The sequence below is a fragment of the Hydra viridissima genome, unplaced genomic scaffold, assembly GCF_058129835.1.
Source record: "Hydra viridissima isolate aposymbiotic clone 2 unplaced genomic scaffold, HvirCarnegie_v1 scaffold_2, whole genome shotgun sequence".
Taxonomy (NCBI): domain Eukaryota; kingdom Metazoa; phylum Cnidaria; class Hydrozoa; order Anthoathecata; family Hydridae; genus Hydra; species Hydra viridissima.
The window spans coordinates 22,644,619-22,667,837 of NW_028324301.1; the positions used below are offsets into that span (position 1 = coordinate 22,644,619).

General features: G+C 27.1%; 2 protein-coding genes across 11 annotated transcripts; both read right to left on the minus strand.

Annotated features, from left to right (window-relative positions):
• Positions 1-1,198: 1,198 nt before the first annotated feature.
• LOC145188386 (DNA repair-scaffolding protein-like) lies at positions 1,199-14,068 on the minus strand. 9 transcript variants are annotated; one of them, XM_090077571.1, is made up of 28 exons: positions 13,872-13,992; positions 12,070-12,153; positions 11,807-11,852; positions 11,306-11,370; positions 9,005-9,057; positions 8,505-8,535; positions 7,843-7,933; positions 7,355-7,380; positions 7,202-7,247; positions 6,975-7,126; positions 6,818-6,898; positions 6,247-6,395; positions 6,021-6,103; positions 5,539-5,716; positions 5,286-5,392; positions 5,075-5,127; positions 4,777-4,991; positions 4,547-4,630; positions 4,220-4,300; positions 4,045-4,126; positions 3,733-3,835; positions 3,337-3,639; positions 2,586-2,641; positions 2,449-2,518; positions 2,269-2,347; positions 2,083-2,188; positions 1,751-1,807; positions 1,199-1,641 (listed from the first exon to the last, which is right to left on the minus strand). In XM_090077571.1, the coding sequence occupies exons 12-28, from the start codon at positions 6,300-6,302 to the stop codon at positions 1,513-1,515; spliced, it is 1,842 nt and encodes a 613-aa protein (XP_089933697.1). In that variant the 5' UTR covers positions 6,303-6,395; positions 6,818-6,898; positions 6,975-7,126; positions 7,202-7,247; positions 7,355-7,380; positions 7,843-7,933; positions 8,505-8,535; positions 9,005-9,057; positions 11,306-11,370; positions 11,807-11,852; positions 12,070-12,153; positions 13,872-13,992; the 3' UTR covers positions 1,199-1,512. The 9 variants fall into 9 exon arrangements, 5 of the variants coding, with proteins under 5 accessions (XP_089933697.1, XP_089933696.1, XP_089933695.1 ...); XM_090077570.1 differs by having other exon boundaries at positions 13,972-13,991; XR_016449557.1 differs by lacking the exon at positions 12,070-12,153 and having other exon boundaries at positions 4,554-4,630; positions 13,972-14,068.
• Positions 14,069-14,681: 613 nt separating this feature from the next.
• Positions 14,682-21,641, minus strand: LOC145188470 (GDP-fucose transporter 1-like). 2 transcript variants are annotated; one of them, XM_090077574.1, is made up of 6 exons: positions 21,505-21,641; positions 20,824-20,973; positions 19,933-19,993; positions 16,740-16,880; positions 16,536-16,652; positions 14,682-15,501 (listed from the first exon to the last, which is right to left on the minus strand). In XM_090077574.1, the coding sequence occupies exons 2-6, from the start codon at positions 20,892-20,894 to the stop codon at positions 14,884-14,886; spliced, it is 1,008 nt and encodes a 335-aa protein (XP_089933700.1). In that variant the 5' UTR covers positions 20,895-20,973; positions 21,505-21,641; the 3' UTR covers positions 14,682-14,883. The 2 variants fall into 2 exon arrangements, with proteins under 2 accessions (XP_089933700.1, XP_089933699.1); XM_090077573.1 differs by lacking the exon at positions 21,505-21,641 and having other exon boundaries at positions 20,824-20,979.
• Between the last annotated feature and the right edge of the window lie 1,578 nt (positions 21,642-23,219).

The following is a 23,219-nucleotide window of genomic DNA, read 5'->3' on the forward strand; positions in this document are numbered from 1 at the left end:
GCATTTTTTGCTTCCAGAAACATGGGATTACTGTCCCATGACGATAGATGGAGAAAACCATCGCACTCTCAAAGTTAACTTTAATGGCTTCGGCACGTTTCTCTCGTTTTCTTGTTCAAATCCTTCGTCAGAAAGCAGATTATTTATAGGAAAACTATCCTACTGTATCTGAGAGCTTCGATTGTAACCTGCTTCATCCATTCCGCACATTTGAGACCTATTTAAAATTGCTACTAATCTATGTAATGTGCTGCAAAAGAAGTTATTGTAGTAAATGAACACTTTTTTCGTCAATCTTCTTCTCCTAACACCCTCTGTATTACCTATTCCTCTTTTTTAGTATGTCGTCGGTTGACAAGTAAAACTCATTAAGTACAGTTTTATAGGAAATTGACTTTTATACACTATGATGCCCAAATATTAACAACATATTGATTATCTCAAATTAGCTGCAGCGTCACTTAATGAGTTTTACTTGTCAACAGACGATTTTATCTATCAACTCCAGCTAAGTCACTGGATTGTCCTGCCTCTCACTAGCACATTGAGGTACACCTGCACTGCAACATCAAATTCATTATAAACTTTTCAATACAGTATTTGTTTGCAAGTCCTCTCTAAGTTGATGTAATTTTTTTTCACGCTAATAGATTAAGCTTTCGTTAGTAATTTTTGCCTTTTCCCAAAGAACACATTTGCGAATGTGCGCATATCCAGATTTGAAATTTTAACAACTTTCAACGGTAATTTAACTTGGTACGGTAATTTAACTTGGTACGGTCATGTTAAAAAGAACTTTTTGTACTCATCGAATAAAAGCATCAAGTTTCTTTTGCAATTATTTTTATTATTTATTCGGTTTTTTTTAAAACAGGACCCGGTCGGAATGTAACAACTTTATTCTTAAACTTTTTATACTGTCGTTTTTCGAATAAATAAATTTCATCAATACAAAAAACACAGGATGGGTTTAAATATTATAATTGATTCGATGAAGGTTGGAGCATTGACTACCAAATTAGTAGTATTCTATGGTAGTTATTTATAATAAAATCATATTGTTTGTCTTGGGTATGTTCATCTTCAAAATCTGTTATTGATATCATAAGAAGTTTCGTCTAGTTATTGCAGTTAACAAGTGACTTAAATACAATAATCAGAAACATTTCCAGATCGTTTTATTAAGCCGAAAACACAATTTAGTGTTAGAAAGATTGTTTAAACATTCCTATTCCCCATTGATATAAATATTATATATTTATTTAAACATCACATAAAATCATATTTTAAAAACCTCTTTTGATTTAACGTTTCAAAAAAAATGATAGACACCACGTTTGCCTACAAATTAATAAATATAACTTAGAAAACCATTCAAGATAACAAAAGACTGTTAAGTGTTTTTGTAAACAAAATGTGTTTGCTTTGAAAAACTGGATTGTAAAGACTGGAAACGTATTTGCCTTGAAAAGCTTGATTTCTTTTAAAAAAGATAAGAGACACATGATTCAATTACGTTGTTAGTTGAATAACTTCCTTCAAAAGCAAACTACCACGGTCAACATCAGTTCTAACAACATCCAAGACTTGAACTAGTTTTGGTCCGAAAGACTTTCCTAGTAAACTGTTTTGGTCAAATCCCTAAAAAATACAATTGACATGTATAACAATAGGTACTTTGTTTTTGACTGATGCAAGTAATGATTAATAATAAAAACGATTAATTAAGTAAAACCTTTCACACTTTTACCTCACTATCTTTGTCTCTAAGGATAGATAACAGGGCTGATGATGTTTCTTCAAGCAACTGTAAAAATGCACCCAAACAAAATTTATAGAAAAAGAAAAAATAAAGACGAAGAGTATTTTATTCGAATCTTAAACCTATTCGTTTTTAATGTAAATCTTTTGATACATTTTGATATTATACATTAATTTTGATATATTTTAATATTATACATTAATACTTCATGGCTGAAAATATTAGGGAGGAGGAGGAAGGAGTGGGGTGAGGAGGAAATTAATTTCTAAGACAAAATTTTTTATTCTTAAAATTATTTTTCTGATAAAGATAACGATTACCTCACATGTGACATGCGAATAAGATAACTCAGGGATAGATAGAAACACACCCAGTTGCATCTTAGAACGAGTTGTTGTGAAAGAATGACACGACACACACCACCTCCTAAGGTATGGAATTAGAACTGCTTTTGTAAAAATTAACGTGTGACAATGCAAAAAATTAAAGAAGCAAAAAATTAATACCCTTTTTCTGACTTTGTTAAATCGTTGCATTTAAAACAAACGTCACATAAAAAGTCTTCAGTTAAACCAATTATAGTTGCTAAAAAAAAAAATACAATAAAAGAAGTTCACAACAAACAAACTTATGAAGATTTCAACAAACTAGTTTTATAAGTAAAAGGATTTTGTAAATTTTCTCACCCTTTACTGAAAATAAATCCCCTCTCTGCAATGATGAGGATACAGGTTCGAGAATTTTAGAAAATCCATCCTGAAATCAAATACCGCACATTTCTAAAGCTGAAAACATCAAAATTGAAGAAACACACTGTTTTTACCTGAAGCTCACTCGAATGACTTATCGTAGTAAACATGTCAGCAGTCATTAAGCAATCTAAACAAAAAAACGTAAACGAAAACTTCTGAGAAAATGGACACTCATTTAGTTTAAAAAATTTATAGATATAACACTAACACCAACAAAACAATCTTGCCCTATGACTCGTTTTAACTTTATTGTAACATTTCTACTGAATTTAAAAATCGTGTTTAAAATTTATTTCAAGCATGTTACATAAACTATATAAGAAGATCATTTTTTTCTTAAACTTCTAACTTAATGTATAAAAATTATACAATTTCAGCAAAGCATATGAACCACATAAAGAACAACTAAGATCATCATAAAGATTAACTAAATAGGATCATGAAAACTTTTTCTTTGCTAAGTCATATTAGTTATTGATTATCAGAAAGTACAAACCTAGTTTTGTGAAAAAAGATTTGAATACTTATTGGAAATGTTCTAAGGAATGTTGTGTACACATACAAGCATTCCTAGACACCATTCATCCATCAATCCTATCTCAAAAAATATTTTGTGTGTTTAAATATCCAATAGTGTTAAGACACCATTTTCTTAAGTATTCACTATATCCAATATAGAAGATTTCAATAACACAAAAATAATACATAACGGTTAAAAATGGATTTTCGAAATCATCAAAATTACTTATCGACAATTATAAACCTTCATGGGGCAATTTGTTGTTAGCCTATGTAAAATATTAAGTTAGCAAAAAACACTACCTTTTATAAATACATCTGTAAAGGATAAGACATGAACTTGACTTGGATCTTTTAAAGAAACAGCATCAACAAGAGTTTGTGGACAGAAACAAACAGATAGCTTTCGTAAAGTATGTAAAACATTGCATGAATTTACTTCACAAAAACCATGAAAGTGACACTCTTCTTTCAATATTTTTTTAATGTTCTGATCAAATGAGCTTGTTGTGACGGAAACTAATCTCAATGTAACAGAACCTCTTAAATATTCCCTCCCTGTTGTTGAAGGACATTGAACTTTTAAGGAGGGTACATATTCTTTTTCTGAAAAAAATATACATCATCACAATCAGGTTTTTTTTTTTCATTTTAAAGATTTTATTTTTCCAATCAACAGAATGAAATAAAAATACTCACGAAATGAGTCACAGCCATCTAGAAAATGGCAGGTTGATGTGCGCTCATTTATTTTAAAAATATATAAAAAGGGCAAAAATTTATTCTTCAAATGTTTGCTAGTCTAAAAAAAAGGAGGTATTTTAACTTTTTATTTAAACACACTTTTCAAAGAGCACAAAAAAATATTTATTACAATAACAATTATAAAAAATCAAAATCAAAATCATCAAGTTTTGGTTTCATTCAAATTTTGGTACTAAAAGACAACTTTTATAAAATTAGACAGCAACCAAATAAACTAAGTGCTTAGCTTTTGATACAAAAATGCACCTTATTTTTGCACAAACTATCTAGCTGCTCAGATCCATAATCAGGGCATATTAGTTTTAGCATGGAAACAAAGGATAAGTTTCTAAAAGATTAAAACCAAAATAACAAAGAGATCCTCTAAAAAACAACTTCAAATTTAAAACAACAAATGTTTTATATTAAATTAAAATATTACTTTTTATAAGTCTTTATATTTGATCGGATCAAGTTTTCAAATTTACATATGTGATTGGTTCCATCCACAACAGCTTTTTTCCTACAAAAATGAAATTACCTGTTGATCTTTGAAGTGTTTACTTAATTCAACAAATGTCAAGTTTTAACTCCAAAATACTTAAATGAAGAAATTTTAAAAATAACTTAACCACCATTATTCATTTTCATGTAAGAAACATGAGTGCTTTATTTGATTAATATTATCATAATAATTGGTTTCTGGAGTGGATCCATGAAAGCAAAATATTTAATAACAGAAATTAACAATCATAAACATTTAACTAACCACATACTATTTTGTGTTGCTATTGAAGAAGGTAAGTTAATTTCAGAGACCATTCCATATTTATCTTGAACAAATAACGTGTAACTTTTATGAAGAAAAAAAAACAAAATAATAATAACATTTAAAATAGCAAAACAATTTTCTTTCAAAATAGTAGTGTTTAAAAAAAAACAAAAAAACAAAGACTGAAAATAATAAAACAAAAACATATTTGAAATAGAAAAATTCACCAAATCTCTGTTTCCTTCTGATGAGACAACTGCTGAACAAAGGCAGACTTGGTGCATTGAATCTTGGGAATCACCCTTTTAAAAACACGCTGAATTCTTGCAGTAAAAGATACAAAATCATCATTTTGTTTAACAGCTTGGGTTATAGAAGAGTATGTTTCATTTCTAGCTAAAATTGTTTTAGGAACAATGGAACCGTCATAATCTTCAAAGATCTAAACCATAAAAAACAATTACAAAACAAGTGGTTCAATCAAAGTTACAAGCAAAACTAAAAACTCAAGAAAATTTAACAAACTTGATTTGAAGAAATAAAGTTCAGCTGTTGTTCATTTGAAAATACTATTAAATCTAAAACAAACAAACAGATTTCCTTAAAAAAAGTTTTTTTTTTAAACATCATAAACTGCTTAGAATCAAAAGCATTTTGATTGTTTAATGTGATAACATAAGAATGCTGCAGTAACTGAAAACGTCTTTTAATATCAAAAAATGAAAAAGTAAAACACCTGAGGCAGCCTTTGATTGGGATATTGGGCTATTACTAGGAAGTATATTAATTTGATATGCACATAACAAAACTACTTTTCCAATGTCTTTACAAAAGATTTTACTCCTAACAAAAAAAAAAACCAATAATACTCATATTGTATTTATATCATTGTAAATGCAAATTTGAAGGCTCCAATTGTAAACAAAACCAAGTGGAAACAATAACTTCTTTGATGTATTTTAGAAACATGCTTAAAAAAAATCAGTTACCAAGGAGGAGAGACTTTTATGGTTACACCACACTTAACCTTGAGATAACAAGCAGTAGTTTCTGGCATGATTAAAAAAACTTCAGTTGAGTCAAACAGCTGACAAAATATTATTTTCAGTGAGCAAGCTGATTTGATACTAGATACATATAGATAAAGTACACACTCTGTATCAATCCCTGAAAAAAAAAAAAGAATTAGTAGAAGCATTAACAGCAATATTTAGAATTTATAATAGTAGTTCTTCCTTTTGTGAATTTTTTTTTATTGTTAATGTGAAATAATTACTGAATCAGCTCTATATTGCTATTTAACTAATAAAAATACCTGAAATAAGAGGTTGTCTAATTTTTTTAGGCAAAAATCAAGAAACTTGTAGAGTGGCATTGATTCAAAATTATTTTAAACCTTTTTATGTGCAATTTAAAAGAACTGTGTGACAATGTGATAAAAACAGATTATTACAATAGTTATAGTATATACTTTTATTAGAATCATGTTTCCAAAAAGCCAGATCAGACTTTTCTCTTGATACCAACTTTTGCAATCGTTCTACTAAGCCTCCTCTGTTAAGAAAAACAACAAATTATATCTTAACGGACAGTCAAAAGTAAAGACAGCAGTTGACTTTTCTACATATTGATAAATTTTATTATGTAAAAAAACAAATGCTCTTAAAAAATAAAAATAAAAATGGATGAAATGTTACTTGATAACTTTTTTCTTTTTTTTGACAGACACAGGTTCATTCATAGATTCATCCATGCCACAAATTTGTTGATATGCCTCATTGGAAATAGGATCAATACTCTTTGTAGACTGTGAAGGTGTCAGATCCTCTATCAATTCTTCCGAAGACTAAAAGTAAGCACTACTAACTACTAACAATTCAAGAAAAAAAAAAATTGTTTGTCAACCTTCAGTAAAATATTGAGTAGTTAATCAGTTAAACTTGTAGAATTTTAAATGTTAGATACAATTTATATGGAAAAAAAGTGAAGGGCAGCATATGTGGGTGAGTGGTAAAAGTGATGGGGATAGATAAAAAACAATAGGGAAACAAAATTACTTCATTATCAAAAGGATAATTTATGGTTAAAAATTGTATGACATTTTAGATTGTTTTACATACAGATGTTTTACATGACTTTACATTTCACAGACAAGAAAAAAGTTATTTATAATCCATGATTGTTAGTTAAGTAAAATATGAAAGTATCAAAGGAAATGCAAAACAGGAAGTTTTATCAGGCAAGTAAGTAAAAAATTGGTAAGGATACCTTAAATTCATTTGAACACACATGCAAAGGTTGCTTAACTGCATTCCATAATTTATCATCTGAACTGTGTCCAGCTATGGGCTAAAAACAAAAATACTGTAAAATAAAAAAGAAGCTTTAATTTTAAAAAACAAAATATAAAAAGAAATAAAAATACCGACAATAGAGGTTTGATAATTTCCTTTGACTCTTTGAAATTCTCTACTTCAGTTTTATCTGGTTCCTCGGTTGAAATCACTTCATTGAATTCATCAATAGAAATATCACTTTCTATTGTTGAATTTAATTGATCAATATTTCTCTTTAATTCTAAAAAAAAAAAAAAAAGAAAATGTTAAAAACTCAAAAATATCAATGAATAAATTTTTGCTTTAAAATTTTTACCCGTATTTTTCACAGCAGAAAGATGTAGTTCTGGTTGTTTGGTTTTCTAAAAAAATGAATAATTTATAATGAAATGCAAAAGCAACTTTAATGATGACTGCACTGGATCACTTATATGAATAACAATATAAAATTAAATTTATCTTAACTTACATTACATATTGGGTATAAACTTGCTGCTAAAGTAAAAATATGTGATATGATATATATTTGATACAGATGCAGTATAATAGATACAGATACATCTGGTTAAAGATTTAAAGGGTATTTTATTTTTTCCTGGTCAAAACACAATACCTGGTAAGGACACATCCCTATGAGGTATTGTGTTTGGACCAAGAAAAAAAAAACTCTTTAAATCTTTAACCATATGTATCTGTATCAATTATATTTTGTGTATTTTAAAATGAAAATGATTATGTTTTCCTAACTGTTATTGAAAAGCTCTACAAAACATGCAACATACAAATACAAAGAAAAACTGAAAAACTGAACGAAAAGGTAAACTTCATTAAAAAGAAATTTATATTCTCATTAAATGTGTTTAAATGTACGTACTGTTTAAGTTGATTTATTGAAAAAGTATTCTCTTGTAAGAATGTTTCCTCAATAAATCAAATTAAAATCGAAATAATACTCACCACTAACTTCAGATTCACTACTACTGTCTTCTGACCAAATAATTTTGTTAAAATCTGAATCATAGCATTGCTGATTATATGACAGAACTTTCTAGAGGCAAAAAAAATCCTATATATTTTTGTAAATAAACTTTCAAAAAAGTAGCAACACAAAATTGCATCAATATTGTGATCAGTTTGTATGTTTTTAAAACAATTTACAGGATAACATGAAAACTAACTCCTATTTTTTTAAACATAAAAATATGATATTTTTATTGATCTAGTTTTTGAGATTTAAAACTAACAAAGAAAAATATTTAATAAAAGTGGCAGATAAATTGTTAAAGAAGAAAACAATAAACTGTTGACAACAAAAAACTACAGAGAAAAGTAACAATAAAAAGTAAACAAATACAAAACAAGAAAAAACTTTTTATCAAAAATTTAACATAAATCATAAATCTAAGAAATTGAAATCTAAAACATATGAACAATAACACAAAAATATTAACATATAAATAATAACACATTAATAGTAATAAAACAATTAACATATTGTTAATAATGCAATAATAAACACAATAATAATAGAATAATAGTGACAAATAATAATACATAGATAATAACATATAAATTATGACACATAAATAATAACATGTTGATAATAACAAAAATAATACCTCAATTTTATTTGCTTTTCCTTTTGATGAACTTCAAAAAAAAAAAAAATTAGAAATTAAAAATCATAAATTTTATTTACATAAAATTTAAGATAAATTGTGGTAATAAAAATTTAAGAGTTTAAATTTAAGATTTTGGTAAGATAAATAATGAGATATTTTTTAAGCCTCATTAACTATCAATTTTGCCTGTCATCAACTTGATTGTCATTCTTGTTTGTTTTTGTTGAGACAGTTGTTTTTATATGGTATAATAAAACAATGGTATTTTGTTCAAGCCTGATTTTGTTTATCAGTATCCTTTTATCTAAATATCTAATAAAACATGAATTAGGAACCAGTAAATTAGGAACCAACCAGTAAAACTGGTTTTTTGGTTTCAGTTATCTTATTCTGAAAAATCAAAAGATAAATTAAAGTTCTCTAATAAAACATATTTAAGTATATATTTAAACATATTTAAGTATATATTTAAACATGTTTATAAAATGATTTGCTACCTTTCAATCTCACTATCAGAAGAGAATCCAACAATTTCATCTTCACTATCACTCTGCAGACAAAAATTATTAAAATGTCAAAAGTAGTTAAAATGCAATACTCTTTCAATACAGCATTACAAAACAAATAAAATTTTGTTTAAGGTTGTGTGAAAGCACTTAAAGACAAATTGTAGAATTGTCTTTAAGTGCTTTCACAGAGAACTACAGAGACATTTGTTACATAGAGACATTTTGTCTGAATTGTGAAAAAGTTTTTAAGGTATGGACTTCATTTTTAAAAGATATTTTAATACACTTAAGTTCAACAGCAGTTTTTTTTGTCTATTTACCAATGCCATATGTTATTTTTAATAGCAACTGTACCAAGCAGCCTTTTCTAATAAACTTGGGTCTGTTTATGGTCATTTGATAAGCAAGCCTATTTTTTTAATTGAAATATTTTAACAAATTTTATTCAAAATATTTTATATTTAGTTGAATATTAATTTTTTGTAAGTATTAATTAGTAGTTGCAATTTTCAATGATTATTACAACTTTGAGATAAATACAGTTGAGAGACTAAAATGTGAGATTTTGAAATCAAAATTAAAACCAGCCTATTTTTTAAACACAAGATAATTACATAGATGATTTTAAAAAGTGTCTTTAAAAACCATAAATAAAATAGCATTTTGTCATTTAAACCACAACTTTGTAATAAAATTATTACTTATGCCGGAAACATGTTCTGCTTCTACTGATGTTGATACTTAAATACCAGATCTAGTAGCACTCCTCTACCCAGTCCATTTTTAAACATTTATTTCTTATTTAAAAGATCTTCTGGTTTTAATTTACAACTTTAATCACAGTTTTTATTTTGTTGGAATTTCATTTTTAATTTTTCAGTAAATGGTAGTTCTTATAATTGTGATGCTTCTTTTGCTGATACAATGACTTTTTACTTCAGTATTGAGGTCTTTTGAAACGCTGACCACCTGTAAGGATTTCAAAAGATCTAATATAGTTTATTTAATAAATTTCTCTTTATTTTGACACAAAACTTTTTAAACATAAGATAGAAGCTTTAATGTCAAAGTTATCTTAAGGTGGTTATCCATCATTAACAAAGCTTCTTTTAATTCATTAGCTAAAAAATCTTCTTTTTTACCAAATGCTTTTAGTAAAAGTATTACTAGTTCAAATGCTTCAGCTGCAGTGGTTTCTCTACTACAAATTCATAGCACTACCAATATGTTAGGTTTTAATCCAATTACAAAGTTTTGCAAAACAACAATTTCTTTCTTACTAAAGTTCAGCATCAAAATTGAAGTAAATTATAACTTTCTGTACTTGATAATCATATTTACTAGAGAATTTCATGTTCTTGCTGTCATGTATTAATTTTATATCTTTTCTGAATTTCTCCTTCACATAGTGTTGTAGTTTATCATTTGTTAAGGGAATTCTTAAAAAACAAACACTTGCTCTTTTTTGCTCGAACTTTTTTTCAACAACCAAATTGTTTACCAATTCATTGCTGCTATCATCTTCATCTTCATCATCTTCATCATGAGTTTAGCTTTCATTGAGCTTACTTGAACACTTAGATGTAGTGGCAACAGCTGCTGACATTTTTTTTTACCTTTTTTAAAGGATAACACACAAAGTGAGCACCATGTGCAAAACATCATTGGTGAACACTGGGCATCAATCTTCAGAATTTTACCATGACACTTACTATATCAGTTGTACAACAAACAAGGCCAGTAATCATTTCTACGCAAACTTTCAAATTAAAAGTTTCTAAGCCTACTGTATTTCTTTGGATAGTTTTAATATTAGCATTTCACACGTTTTTTATATAGTACTACCACACTTTTTTTTTACATCATTTTTTACATAGTACACCACACTTTTAATGAAAGTGACATACTTGCTTGCTGCTTATAAAAAGTTTGAATAAAACTTCATGTGCACTTGTTTTATTAATCTATAAAACACTATTGAAAATGAACATTCTTTTTATTTTGAACATTGATTTGAAAGTTTTTTTTATAAGATTTTGAATCAACAAATTTTGAGATTTGAGATTAACAGTTTACAGTTGATTTTCAGATTCAAAAATTTTTAGATTCAAAAAAAAGTAACAACTATGATGACAACTTGTAATTCATTTTCAAATTCCTTAGCAAACAATGCTGAAAATACAAATGTTAGCACAAATCATGCATAACTTGGATATGATTTACTTTAAAATCATTTTTATCTGTATTTAAAAAACAAATAACACAAAGATGATACAAGACGATATTTACATGACCAAGAAGACCTTTGGGTTCCCCAAGATTTTCTTCGTTTGAAAAAGAAAAAGACTTACAGCCTAGAAAAAAGAAAATAAAAAATGTTGTTCTCTCAACTAAAATGCAAAAGATACTTAGTTCTCATTTTATGAGAAAAATAATATAAAGTAAAAAAATTGCTAAACTGAAATAAAAACAGATGAACTTGATAGAAGTTGAAACTTTGCTAATAGATAAGATTTTTGTTATTGTTGTAAAAACAAATACTTTACAGATATTTCATACGTAGCAACTTTTTAAACATTAAAGCAAAATATTTTGGCTGCTATCAAAATATTTACAACAAATATTTATAACAAATAAGTTTTATTATCGATATTTCAAAAAACTTATAAATTATATTTCAAAATTTTTTTGCTAATCTCAACAAAACAACTTGTATCTAAACTTATTACCAGGCCCTTGCAAAATGCTTTTAAACAATTTCAAATTATTTAATACAAATACAAAACTAACTCAGATTATTTATTTCTGATTTCTTTGAAAGGTTTGATATTTGACCCTAAAAACAAAAAAAACAACAAAAAAACAACAAAAAAAAACACAAATACAGAAAAAAAAATTTATTCATAGTAAAGGTAATTCCATTTAAAATCATCCAGGGGATGGGACCCAAAGTCTCAGATTTTTCTGATTTTTTTTACCACTGAAAGATTCCAAATAAGATCCCCAAAAATTTCAGTCTCTAAAACTCTAAATGGTCAAAAAGATAGGAATACTTTTAATTTTTCATTTTCTTGTGAAAAATTCCATCATTTTCAGTAACTTTGTCTCTGGTTGCTAATCAGTGTGCAATAGGAAACCTAAAATTTGTACCATTATAGATTTTGGGACAAGGATCCCAATAAAACTACTTAAAACATTTCAAAACAAACAGACACCCATGTTTCTATTTACTGAATTTACGTAGAAAAATGTCAATGTAGCCCAACTTTTTTTTTTAGAAGTCTTTAAATAATTTAGATAACCTGAAAAAAGTAAATTGTAGAATGGCTGTTTTCATATTACATAATAATTTAACTTAGAATTCAGGTAAACTTCAGGTAAGAGAGAAAAATCTTTCATTCAATACTTTGAGTATTCTTTTAGGTCAAACATCTATAACACTTTATACAGCATGAGACATTAAGCTCAAAGATACTGAAAACTAATGGAAGTTTTTTCACTCTTTAATTTCTATCAAAATAAAGCTACTGTTACTCAAAGGGTGGTTAAATTTGTTAATGATTTAATATTTATCAAAGGTGAATCTTCTAAAAAAACAGAAAATTTCTTGATCAGCGATTGGCATCTTACCATCAAAACTTCACAACTGCACAACAACAAGTAGTGACAAAAAATACAAAAGTAAAATTCAAATACTAATCTACGCAAAAATCTTGTCTCAAAAAGGTGCTACAGAATATTTCAAAGTATTTGCACCTTATACAATGCACCTGGAAACTTAAAATTGAAATAGGGTATTTTACAATACTTGATAAGATAAAATAATTGGAAAAACACCTGATTTTTTTTATAGCTTTTGTTCAAGATTTCTTCTAAGATTACAACTTTTTTCTCAAATAAAGAATGGTAAGAAAGATTATGTCAGTGTTAAAGGTGGTTCTCCACTACAACTTCTATGCTAACTTCAAAAACGTTTCATAGAACTTAAAATTAGATACCTCACTGTTGAGAAAGCTTGTTCTACATTTTTGGTCTAAATACAAACAAACTTGTGCTAAACATCAAAACTCAAAATTCATTGTAACTGCCATCCAAAGGAATGTTACATATAGGATTTAATGATACAAAAATTAATGAGTGGTGCATAGATATTCTGAAGAACTTTCCATCATTATAAAGCAGAATTTTAACTTTCCAAATGTTTTAAACAACTATGCATAAATTTGTAATCAGGTTCATACTGTCTAAGGTAGTAACAGTAAGAGCATATAATATTGTTAGCAAATCTAAATAATTTTGTTGCATGTAGATAAAACTTTTTATGATGTATAAGATAGATATTATTAAAAATGACCTCTAGATTAGATATACAACCCCTACCCATTTCAAAAGTTCTCATAGCCACCCAGAGGTGTCATCCACTATTAAGTGTGATCACAATAAGTGTCCAAAAAGATGAGAACGGATTTTAGACATTAAAATAATTTCAACACTAAAATTAACAAATTTGTCTTTCTTTAGTGATAATAAGGTTATGTGGTAAATTAGTATTTTGTGATAAGTTAGGTACCTTTAAGATTGTTTCATTTTTAATATTTGATGTTTTAATGTTTTAAATGTTTAATGTTGACCATTCTTCACTTCTCTTGTATTAGGTCTTCACTTCTCTTGTATTAGATCTAAACTATTTAACAAAAATTCCAAAAAAAAAAAAAAAAAAGATAGAGCTACATCAACATTTTTCTATTTAAGCTTTGTCCTGTAAATAAATAACAAATTTTAAATTCAAAACTTTCTTTTTATTTTAAATGGTTTTAAGTAGTTTGAGATTAGTTTGCAATTTCAAAATGCTGACCTGAATTCTAAGGTTTTCAGAGATTGGAGGATTGACACTAAACACAATCTTGACAAAATCTCAGTTCAATAAAATATCTCAAAGAGAATAAACAAAATACCTTTACTTTCCTTTTCATTTTTGCTATCAAATTCAAATTTAAAAAATAAGTAAAAGCAGATAATTAAAGTTAACTAAAAAAAATGTAATAGTAAATATAATCATGTAAACAGACAATCAAACAAAAAATTTTAAATAAGATTAGAGGAATAAATAAAACTTAACTTATTAGTTATTCAATAAAATGTAATATATTAGGATAGTGATATACAACAACATCAAAATGATTCATTAGGATAGTGATATACAACAACATCAAAATGATTGAAAAAAATTTTTTTCAATTTCATTTCACAACATCAACTGCATAAGAAAAAATTTTAAAAACAGTTTTTACTAAAGTTTTTTTAACAAAGAAAATCAATTCATAAAAACTAATATTTAAGTAACTATAACCATATAAATTTAGTTAAATAAAGTGATTGAAGTGATTGAACACAATTTAAAAGTTATCTTTTTAAAAGAAATGAAAATAATTTTGCTTTTTAAATGTGAAAAATTTCAAAACTTATAAAGGCAAAAGTTTTTTCTTTATTACAAAATACAAAATGTTCATGAGAATATTAAAGAAAGTCTAAAAAGTTTTTTTTTTCCAACTGATTGTTATAAAATTCTTTTGTTTACTAAATGTTTTTTTTTTTTTATAGCAACTCTTCTAAATCTAAATAACTTTTTATCTAAACTCAAAACTCAAATTAAAACCTTCAAATATAAGTTTCATGTATTTTTTTCAGAAATATGGTATTAAATTACAAATTGTGTGAAGTAAAGCAGTGAAGCAAAAAATAAATATTACAACAAAATGCTGAAAAAATATTTACTATTAGTACAAGATAATATAAATGGAAAATCAATTAAATAAACACCTTAACTAAATAACCAAAAGAATTTTAAGTTTTAAAAGCAACAGAAACTACGTATCCACTTGCTTTTTTTCGTTTGTTTTAACAACTTCTGCCTTCATATCATTATGCTTAACATAGGTATACAAACCAGAACCACCCAAAACCATGAAATTACAGCCCCACCACAATACACTCTTAAACGTAGAATATGCAACTACAGCAATTACAGTTTGGAAACATGCTTTTGCTGTACCACTAATGTTATGTGTTAAAGGTGATGTGACTTTTATTTGCAGCCCTGTTACATAACCAATAGCAATACCAAAAACTCCAGATAATGTCATCATCACCCAAAAATAACCATTAAAAATATGACTAAAATTGAGCACCATTACATGTTCTTGATTAAACAATATTAATGGGATGAACAAGAACGTAGCATTAAAATTATTATAGACTTGTAATCGCCAAATATTTCCATCTACAAAGGGCATACTTCTTTTTGTGTATATTGCATTCAAGCATACACAGAGTGACCCTAACACACCAAAAAGTACACCTTTATAAGAAAGATTGTTAAGGCTTCCTTCTTCTTTAATCCCAAGTAAGAAACCAAATATAATCAGCATACAGCAACCAATCGCACGCATGGATGTTTTCTCACCAAGAATAAAGTAGGAAAAAACCTAAAAAAAAAAAATCAGATGGTTAAGTCTCCTAACAGTTTTTAAAATTCCCTGGAAAATATGAAATGATAAAAACAATGTTTTGAGTTTGTAAACAAAGTTCATTTTGCTATATACAGTTTACTGCTTTATTTATTGAAGTATTTAACCACTCATATCAATTGCAGTTATTCCCTAACCCCTTTTAGATTTTCCATTATTTTCATTTGTAAAGTTGATTTCATATTTTGAGCAGGACAAACTTTTCATGTTTTAATATTTGTCGATAACATTTGGATTCTTTAATAGACAAACTTTGGGATGTCAATTTAACATTTATTTAAAAAGATTTTCTAAAAAGGTCTGTGTAAAGTTTTTTTTTTAGAATAGCTTTTGAAAACCTTTTAACATTATTTACATGTTTTTCATTCACTGTTTTTAATTGTGATGCAAAGATATTATGATGAATTAAAGAATTTATACAAATGTGTGAGGTGACTAATTTTTGAGTTCGAAAATTATGTTTTTTGGTTTGATTGAAGTTCTTCTTACTTATTAACAGGTGTAATTAAAAATATAAACAAGGTATTTCGGCATTAAATAGTTATCAAAATAAACCAAGTAAATCATATAGCTGATAGCCAAATAAAAACCCATTTGAAAATGGTTGACCTGTCAAAAATTGGCTAAAAAAAGTTGACCTGGCTTGAAAATTAAAAAAAAAAAAGCTGAGCATTAAGCAAATATGATTTCATTTGCCAAAGCCTTTTTTCCAACAATTAATACAACTCTTACAAATTAATTGATACTCAAAGATATTTAAAGACATGATAATAATGATACTAAAGGTTATTAAAAGACAATTACTCTATTATCAACTGTATGTACTTCACTGTCAAAGTGAATATAGAGTTTCATTGTTCCCTACTGTTTACATTAAAATTAGTTTTGTTCATAAAATTTAGATATTTATATTGCATTTAAATGCACCCAATGACATTTTTAATTTCAAATACTTGACATTGAATTAAATTTTCAAAATAGTATTAACTCACAACATTAAAAAATGTGGTTAAAGCTCTTGCTACGTTGTAAAATGCAACATCAAGATACTTTAAGCAGAGGTTATTGAATGTGATCATTCCAACAAATACAATCGAGAGTGGTAATATCTAAATAAAAGGTAAAGAGAAGTTTTAACTTAAAAAAGAAAGTGATTTTCAAAGAAATATGTCAGAACAGTGTTTGAGCATTTATACCTGTTTTACCACTTTCAAATGAAGTTGAAACGCAGGAAATGTATCAATTTGAGGGTATTTGTCGCCTAAAAAACTGAGTAAGAATAGAACAAACACAGAAACAATGCACTGGTACCATGTAATGAACATTGGAGCATCAAGCTGAAAATAAAAAGAATAATAATATATATATATTAGGGTTATATCATTTTGTCTAAATGGATAAACATTTTTATAAAAAAATTGAAAAAGAACTTCTCAAATTTTTCAGGAGTTTTTGAAAACTCTTTAAGTGTACATATTAGATTTAAAAAAAAGCGTTCAACTCTACACTACAGTTATACTACTATAGTTTACATTTGTTTATATGTTTTCAGAAGAAACAGATGTTGCACAAGATAAGCTATACAAAAGAACAAGGATATCTGGATCATTAATCTAATGAGTTATCAGCAGTCACATAGAAGAAGGGGAAGTGTGCCTTCAGAAGAATTATCCCTAGAAGAAAAATGCATAATTCCATTCCAAATTTGAGTTATATGATAGCATCAGTTTCTTGGGAGGAAGTCAAAAGAAGAAATTCAAAAGATAATCAAAGAAGTTAAAAATCATGTTTTAAGTAAACTTAGTTTCTCACATGTGTTAGATCAAGTAATAAGATCAAAGCTTAAAAAAGTGCTGAAGACTTATGGTGAATGTTTCAGAATGGGAAAATATGATGGCCTAAATTAATATTTTATTGTTAGAAAACTTAATAGCCAATTGATGTCTACTGGAAAATAAAGGAGAAGTGTTGTAACAGATGCAAGTTTCAAGTGAAAAAATAATTCACCCATTGAAAAGATGGAAACTGCTTGCTGAATCAGTTTCATCATCAGCAAAAAACAATATCAGGTAGCGGTGTTTAAAAAATTAAAAAAACTGAAGTAAAATTTAAAGGATGGCAAGGCTGAAATTACTGCTGCAGAAATCAGTTTTTCAGTTTCATTTTTTTGGTCAAATTCTGGATCTGCCATTTTCGAAATTTTCTTCTGGTTGCATTATAAAATTGTCTTGTTTCAAATTCAGATACTTTCATAATGATGAAGACATATTTAACATCTTTTATTTTCTTACTTCACATAGTTTTATTTCTTCAAAACAATCATATTTTCAATTAAAATCAAGGCTTTTGAAATTTTCTTTCCAGTTGTACTACAAATTGAGATAAAAAGTAAGTACCTGCACTTTAGTTTAAAAACTTTTAGTTACGCATAAATCAGAATGCTATTTTTATATTAAATTCAACAATTTATATCAAACTGATGAAGTACCAAGTTTTTAAAACTATTACAGCTTAAGAAATGAAATAAAGATGATTATTGCTGATAGAGGGTTTTTGTTAATCAATAGCAAGAAGTTGTTGATATAAAAAATAAGAAATTTATGTGAAAAACTAAGATGCTTTTCATTAATTCTCTTAAACTAATCTATAATATTTTAAGTACATTTCAATTGGTTGAGGGTGAGTATGCTTTTGATTTCAGAGTTTAAGTTGGATAGTATTCTTTAATTGATTTTTCGAATTCAATATTTTGCAGAACTTAATAATTGGACTGTTGGGTTGTTTAGAAAGTACTCTTTGCAGTCTTTTAGAGTTAAAAAAACAGCTGGAAAGTCTCATTAATATAAATTCTGTAAAATCTAATATCTTCTTTATTCATCTATTTTTGGGCTGGCCTTTTTATATGACACTTGTTAACTTCTGGTGTAAAAGATAAAATAATTTTTCATTAAACTTTTTCCTAGACACTAACTTACAAATGATTTGTGTGTCACAAAGTCTATTCAAATCTTAACATTAAGTTCCATTGAGATTAGATTTAACATTTATCTTGTTAATTATTTTCACAGTAAATTTCATCCATTAAAATCCATCAAAATTTTATTTTTGCTTCTTTATTAAGTGCTGATGATTTCTACAATAAATAAATATTAATGGGTTATTTTGTCTACCATAATGGCTGACTTTGTTAAAGCTTTGGAAGAAAAAAAGCCAAAAATTATGCGTTTTAATTTTGGAAGTATACATATTTAGCACTTAGTTTAGATTTTTCTGACAACATATATTGTGTTTACTAATGCATATGATTGATTAAATGTAAAAAAATCAGGAGTGGGGAGAGTTTCAACCTGGGGGTCAATTTGGAGAACAGTGTTGCTTCACTTTTTCTTTACAGAATTTTTGTGAAGTTAAACATCTAGATAATATATACAATTGGGAAGGATTAACTTGTAAAACCGGTAAAGATAGGCAAAACGACATCTTGACTAGACTTGAAGATTTATAATATATTTGAACTAAAATTTGGCTTTTAAAAAAAAAAAAATTAAAATATTGTAAAAAATATCGTTATTATACCAATAAATATCGGTATCTCTCATTATTTTTATGTATTCTGATAAACCGATAAATAAAACATGATATAATCGTTTCAAACGATAAGTTATCGTTTCTTAGACAAACTCATATCGTTTGATATTGTTATCATTTCAAAATCATAACGATACGCAGACCCTTAGAAAAAAGATCTGTTTTTTTAGGTGGTTTTGAATCTAATGGTCTTGTGAGGGGTTGTATCATCTTTTTTTCATCTCATGATTAACTTCATTAATAAAGAAAGACAAGGCAATTATTTCCTCTAATAGCTTTTAACACTTATTTTTAAACTTCAGCAAATTTAAATTTGCTAACTTTTCATTAGAAGTTTTGTATTTCTCAAGGTTTTTCAAAAGACAAAGATAATTTTTAGGGGAAAATGCAACAATAGTAGCTGAAAACCTATATTTGATGTAAGTTTTTACAAAAAACTAACAATATTCTTTCAAAATTTTCTCTTCTCATGCAGATACTTTAAATTGTTTATCAAATATGAAAACTTTGATTGAATAAACTAATTTAAAAAAAGAGGTTTTTTTAAGGTTTTTAACCTCAATAAGAGACCTCCTTAAATTTATTATTCTTACCTATAACTTTGCACAAATGTTTTAATACTGAAAAGAATCAGATGAAATCTTGCAAAATTTATAATATGATTTATTACATATTATTATTCATTATATGTACATGATATATGGTTTATTAATATGATTTTTTTCCACTATCCTAATGTATATACATCACAATTCTTCTTCTCTACGAAAGCTTTTAAAAAACTATTTATCATAAGTTTACCTTTAAGTCATCACTGCTAAGCAAATATTTGTTTAGAAAAACTAATGATATTGACACAACCCTAAAAGAAAAAAAAATTGAAGAATATCTCACATGTGATTAGCAACTGGAAACCTAATTTAAAAATAACTGCTTGCTATTTATTAAACAGGCCAAAAATAGTAACAAAATAATAATTTTAAGGTATTGCTTGATGTAATCCAAAATAATTCTGCAGTACTTAATCTAAAAGTTTTATCTGTTTTTCACTTTTAGCTCTATTTTTAGAATACCAATATTTTGAAAAATTTTGCACAAAAAAGTTTTAATTCCATGGTAATTAAGTTATTACTCTTTAAGTTACAGTAATGTGTGGTCATTATTACAACACCCTATCAAATTCCTATATTACCATAGAATATACCCTTGTGAGATTTTTTTTTTAAATGACTGTGGAGAAAATGAAATTTTATGCTTATTTTTGACCAAGACATTGGCATTATTCTAGAATGCTAGTGTTAATCATTTTGCAGTAGTCTGTTCCATTTTTAATTTGAAAGATTTTAATTAAAAAAGTGCAGACTATTTAATTCAATTATTCATATTCAAGTTTTAAAAGTTTTCAAACTTGTAAAAATGTGCAACAATTGTTTCTCTACATTTAGAGTTAAAAAAAAAAAAAAAAAAGTAAAAAATGTAATCTTAATGTACATAAAGTTAAAACACACAAAAGCACAAAAAAAAAAAGATTATTTTCAATTTACTGTGCAATTCAGTTGTGAAAAGTGGAACAAATCTGTAAATAGCTGTAGCTGCAAATCAAGACTTTGGAAATTAGCCTTTTTAGCACTAAATCATATACTCACACTCACAAACACATATATGTAACAGTTGTTAATTATATACTCTTACCAGTATGCACATACCACTGTAAAAATTTTAAAAGATCGTGCAAATAATGATTCAGTCATTTTCTTTTTCATCAATTTCACTTGTTAACATTTAACTTTAAATTAATAAAAATACAAACAATTTCAGTAGAACTTGAAGCTGGTAGAATAGCTAAAAAACAATTATCATAATAATAATGATAAATGGCAATATTATTTGGTATGTATTTTTATTTCAAAAAACCAAAGTCAGTTTTAGGCTAATTAGACATCAAAAATGCAAAAGTAAGTATTCTTTTAAGAAGAAAAAATAAAATTTAACTGCTGAAATTTTCTCTATTAAGTATTAAATGATGAAATATCAACACAAGTTTATTGCACATTGCAGTTATGATTATTTTTGTAACCTCTAGATCCTGGGTCATAATCAGATTAATAACAAAGACATTAATTTGATTTAGTTTTTGAAAAGGTCAAATCCAAACCACTGCTCCAAAATTTCTCTACCTAAGTAGAATTCTTATATAATTTATGAAGAGTTAGTGCAATGTAACTTCAAGATTGCAGAGTATTTAGCGTAATTTAGTATACAATATGCAATTATTATGTTTGTGAAGGAAAAATCAATTTGAACTTATTTTCTCTTTCTTTTTACATTTCATAAATATCTTTTTAAAAATTACATCAAACTTTTTTTCGTTACCTTTGAAAAAAGGCTCATCGATTTATGACATAGGAATATTAGGTTACAAAAAGTTCATAGCTCTACTAAAAAAAGGTTAATAACTCTAAACATGTAGTTCGTACACAACCGAACATATAGGTTGTACACAACAGAATAGCATTTTGAGGTACTTCTGCGATGTAGCCTAGATATAACGGTTTGATTACACTTACAAATATACGCAACATGCGATGAAATGTTCTACATAATAAGCAGGGCAATTTCACGAAAACATAAACCGTGGACAGAAAAGACAGATTTTCAAAATTTCCGCATTTTGTTAAAGATAAAATATAAGTATTTGATAATATGTAGATTTTATTTGAATTCGAAAACAGGATAAACAATAAAGTATAAGCTGAAAGGCAACATTTCGCGTACAATTTTACAAAGTCTTTCCTCTTTAACTAAAGTATTTTATGTGTTGCTCGTTAAAGAAAGTATCTTTTTAAGTGGATTATACACTTCATTTATACATAATAAATAAGTTCGCTAAGGATGTCTTACTAACTCTTAGTCATTCGTATATGAATCAGATTTCTATTCTGTATACTTTATGCGTTGCATTTGACACCAAAAAAGTAACAAAAAGTTAAGAAATAGAGTAGTTCCCTATGTTCACTAAATTTTATTTGTAATAAAAAAATCATTTCAATAAATACTGTAATTATCGAATAAACTGCCGTGCCGGATGTAACGTTGGAAAAGAATAACCAGAAAGAAACGAATGCTCGATATGATTAGTGCTCAAATTAAACGGTTTAAAGTAAGAAAGAAAAAGAGTATTGAAGGGGAGACAAGCAAACAAAAAAAGGGCCAATATAAGTGCCATAAATTTAATACAAACTACGAATGTCACTATGGGGCAATCAACTGACGCACTCTACACTCCTCTCTTTTGGGTAAAGTTTTAAAACGCGTACAAAAATCTCTTTCAGAATTTCCAAGAAAAAGAAAATAACTTGTTTCAGTTATTACAAAAGTAGAGGACTTAATTGTAAATAATTCAACACCAAACCCAATATCCAAGAGAGACCTTGGTGATGAAACTAAGGAGACGGTTATTTCATTGCAGTGATGATGTGTCCTATCAAATGTGTTGTGATTAAAAAGAACTGTAAGAAGGGTTTGAAAACTAAAAGTCATGTGCAAGCCAGAAATATGCTCATGTTACTAAGTCATATTCATGGTCTTTTTTTGCCGACCCATGCATTGTGTATTATTTGGCAAATCAAAATTTTGTTAGCTTAGACCTCCTCATGTTAAACTCAATGACAAAATACTACACAATGTGTGTTTGCATTTACCATGAGAATGTCTGCCTCCTTCTTGCTATAAATACATTCTTAACTTAGTGCATCATTTTCGGATTTTCTCGCCCAGATTGCTTGTGGTCAGACCGACAAGAAATGTATGGATTGTGAATTTGTTTTGTGTAAACTCAAACTAGAAGAATTTGTTCCTGAAAGAATCGATTTTGCGGTTAACTTTATTCAATCGACATTGTCTGATAATAGATATGAGAAGGCGAAGGTTATAGGCAAACAATTTTATAGAACGCTTGGCGCTGTGTTTTTGAGTTAAAAGACATGATAAAACAATTCTCTGTGTACACGTATGTAAAAAAGAAACAGGATTTGGCATTTCAACTAGCAAAACGCAACGTAAATGATTCAACAGCTGTCATCCACGCT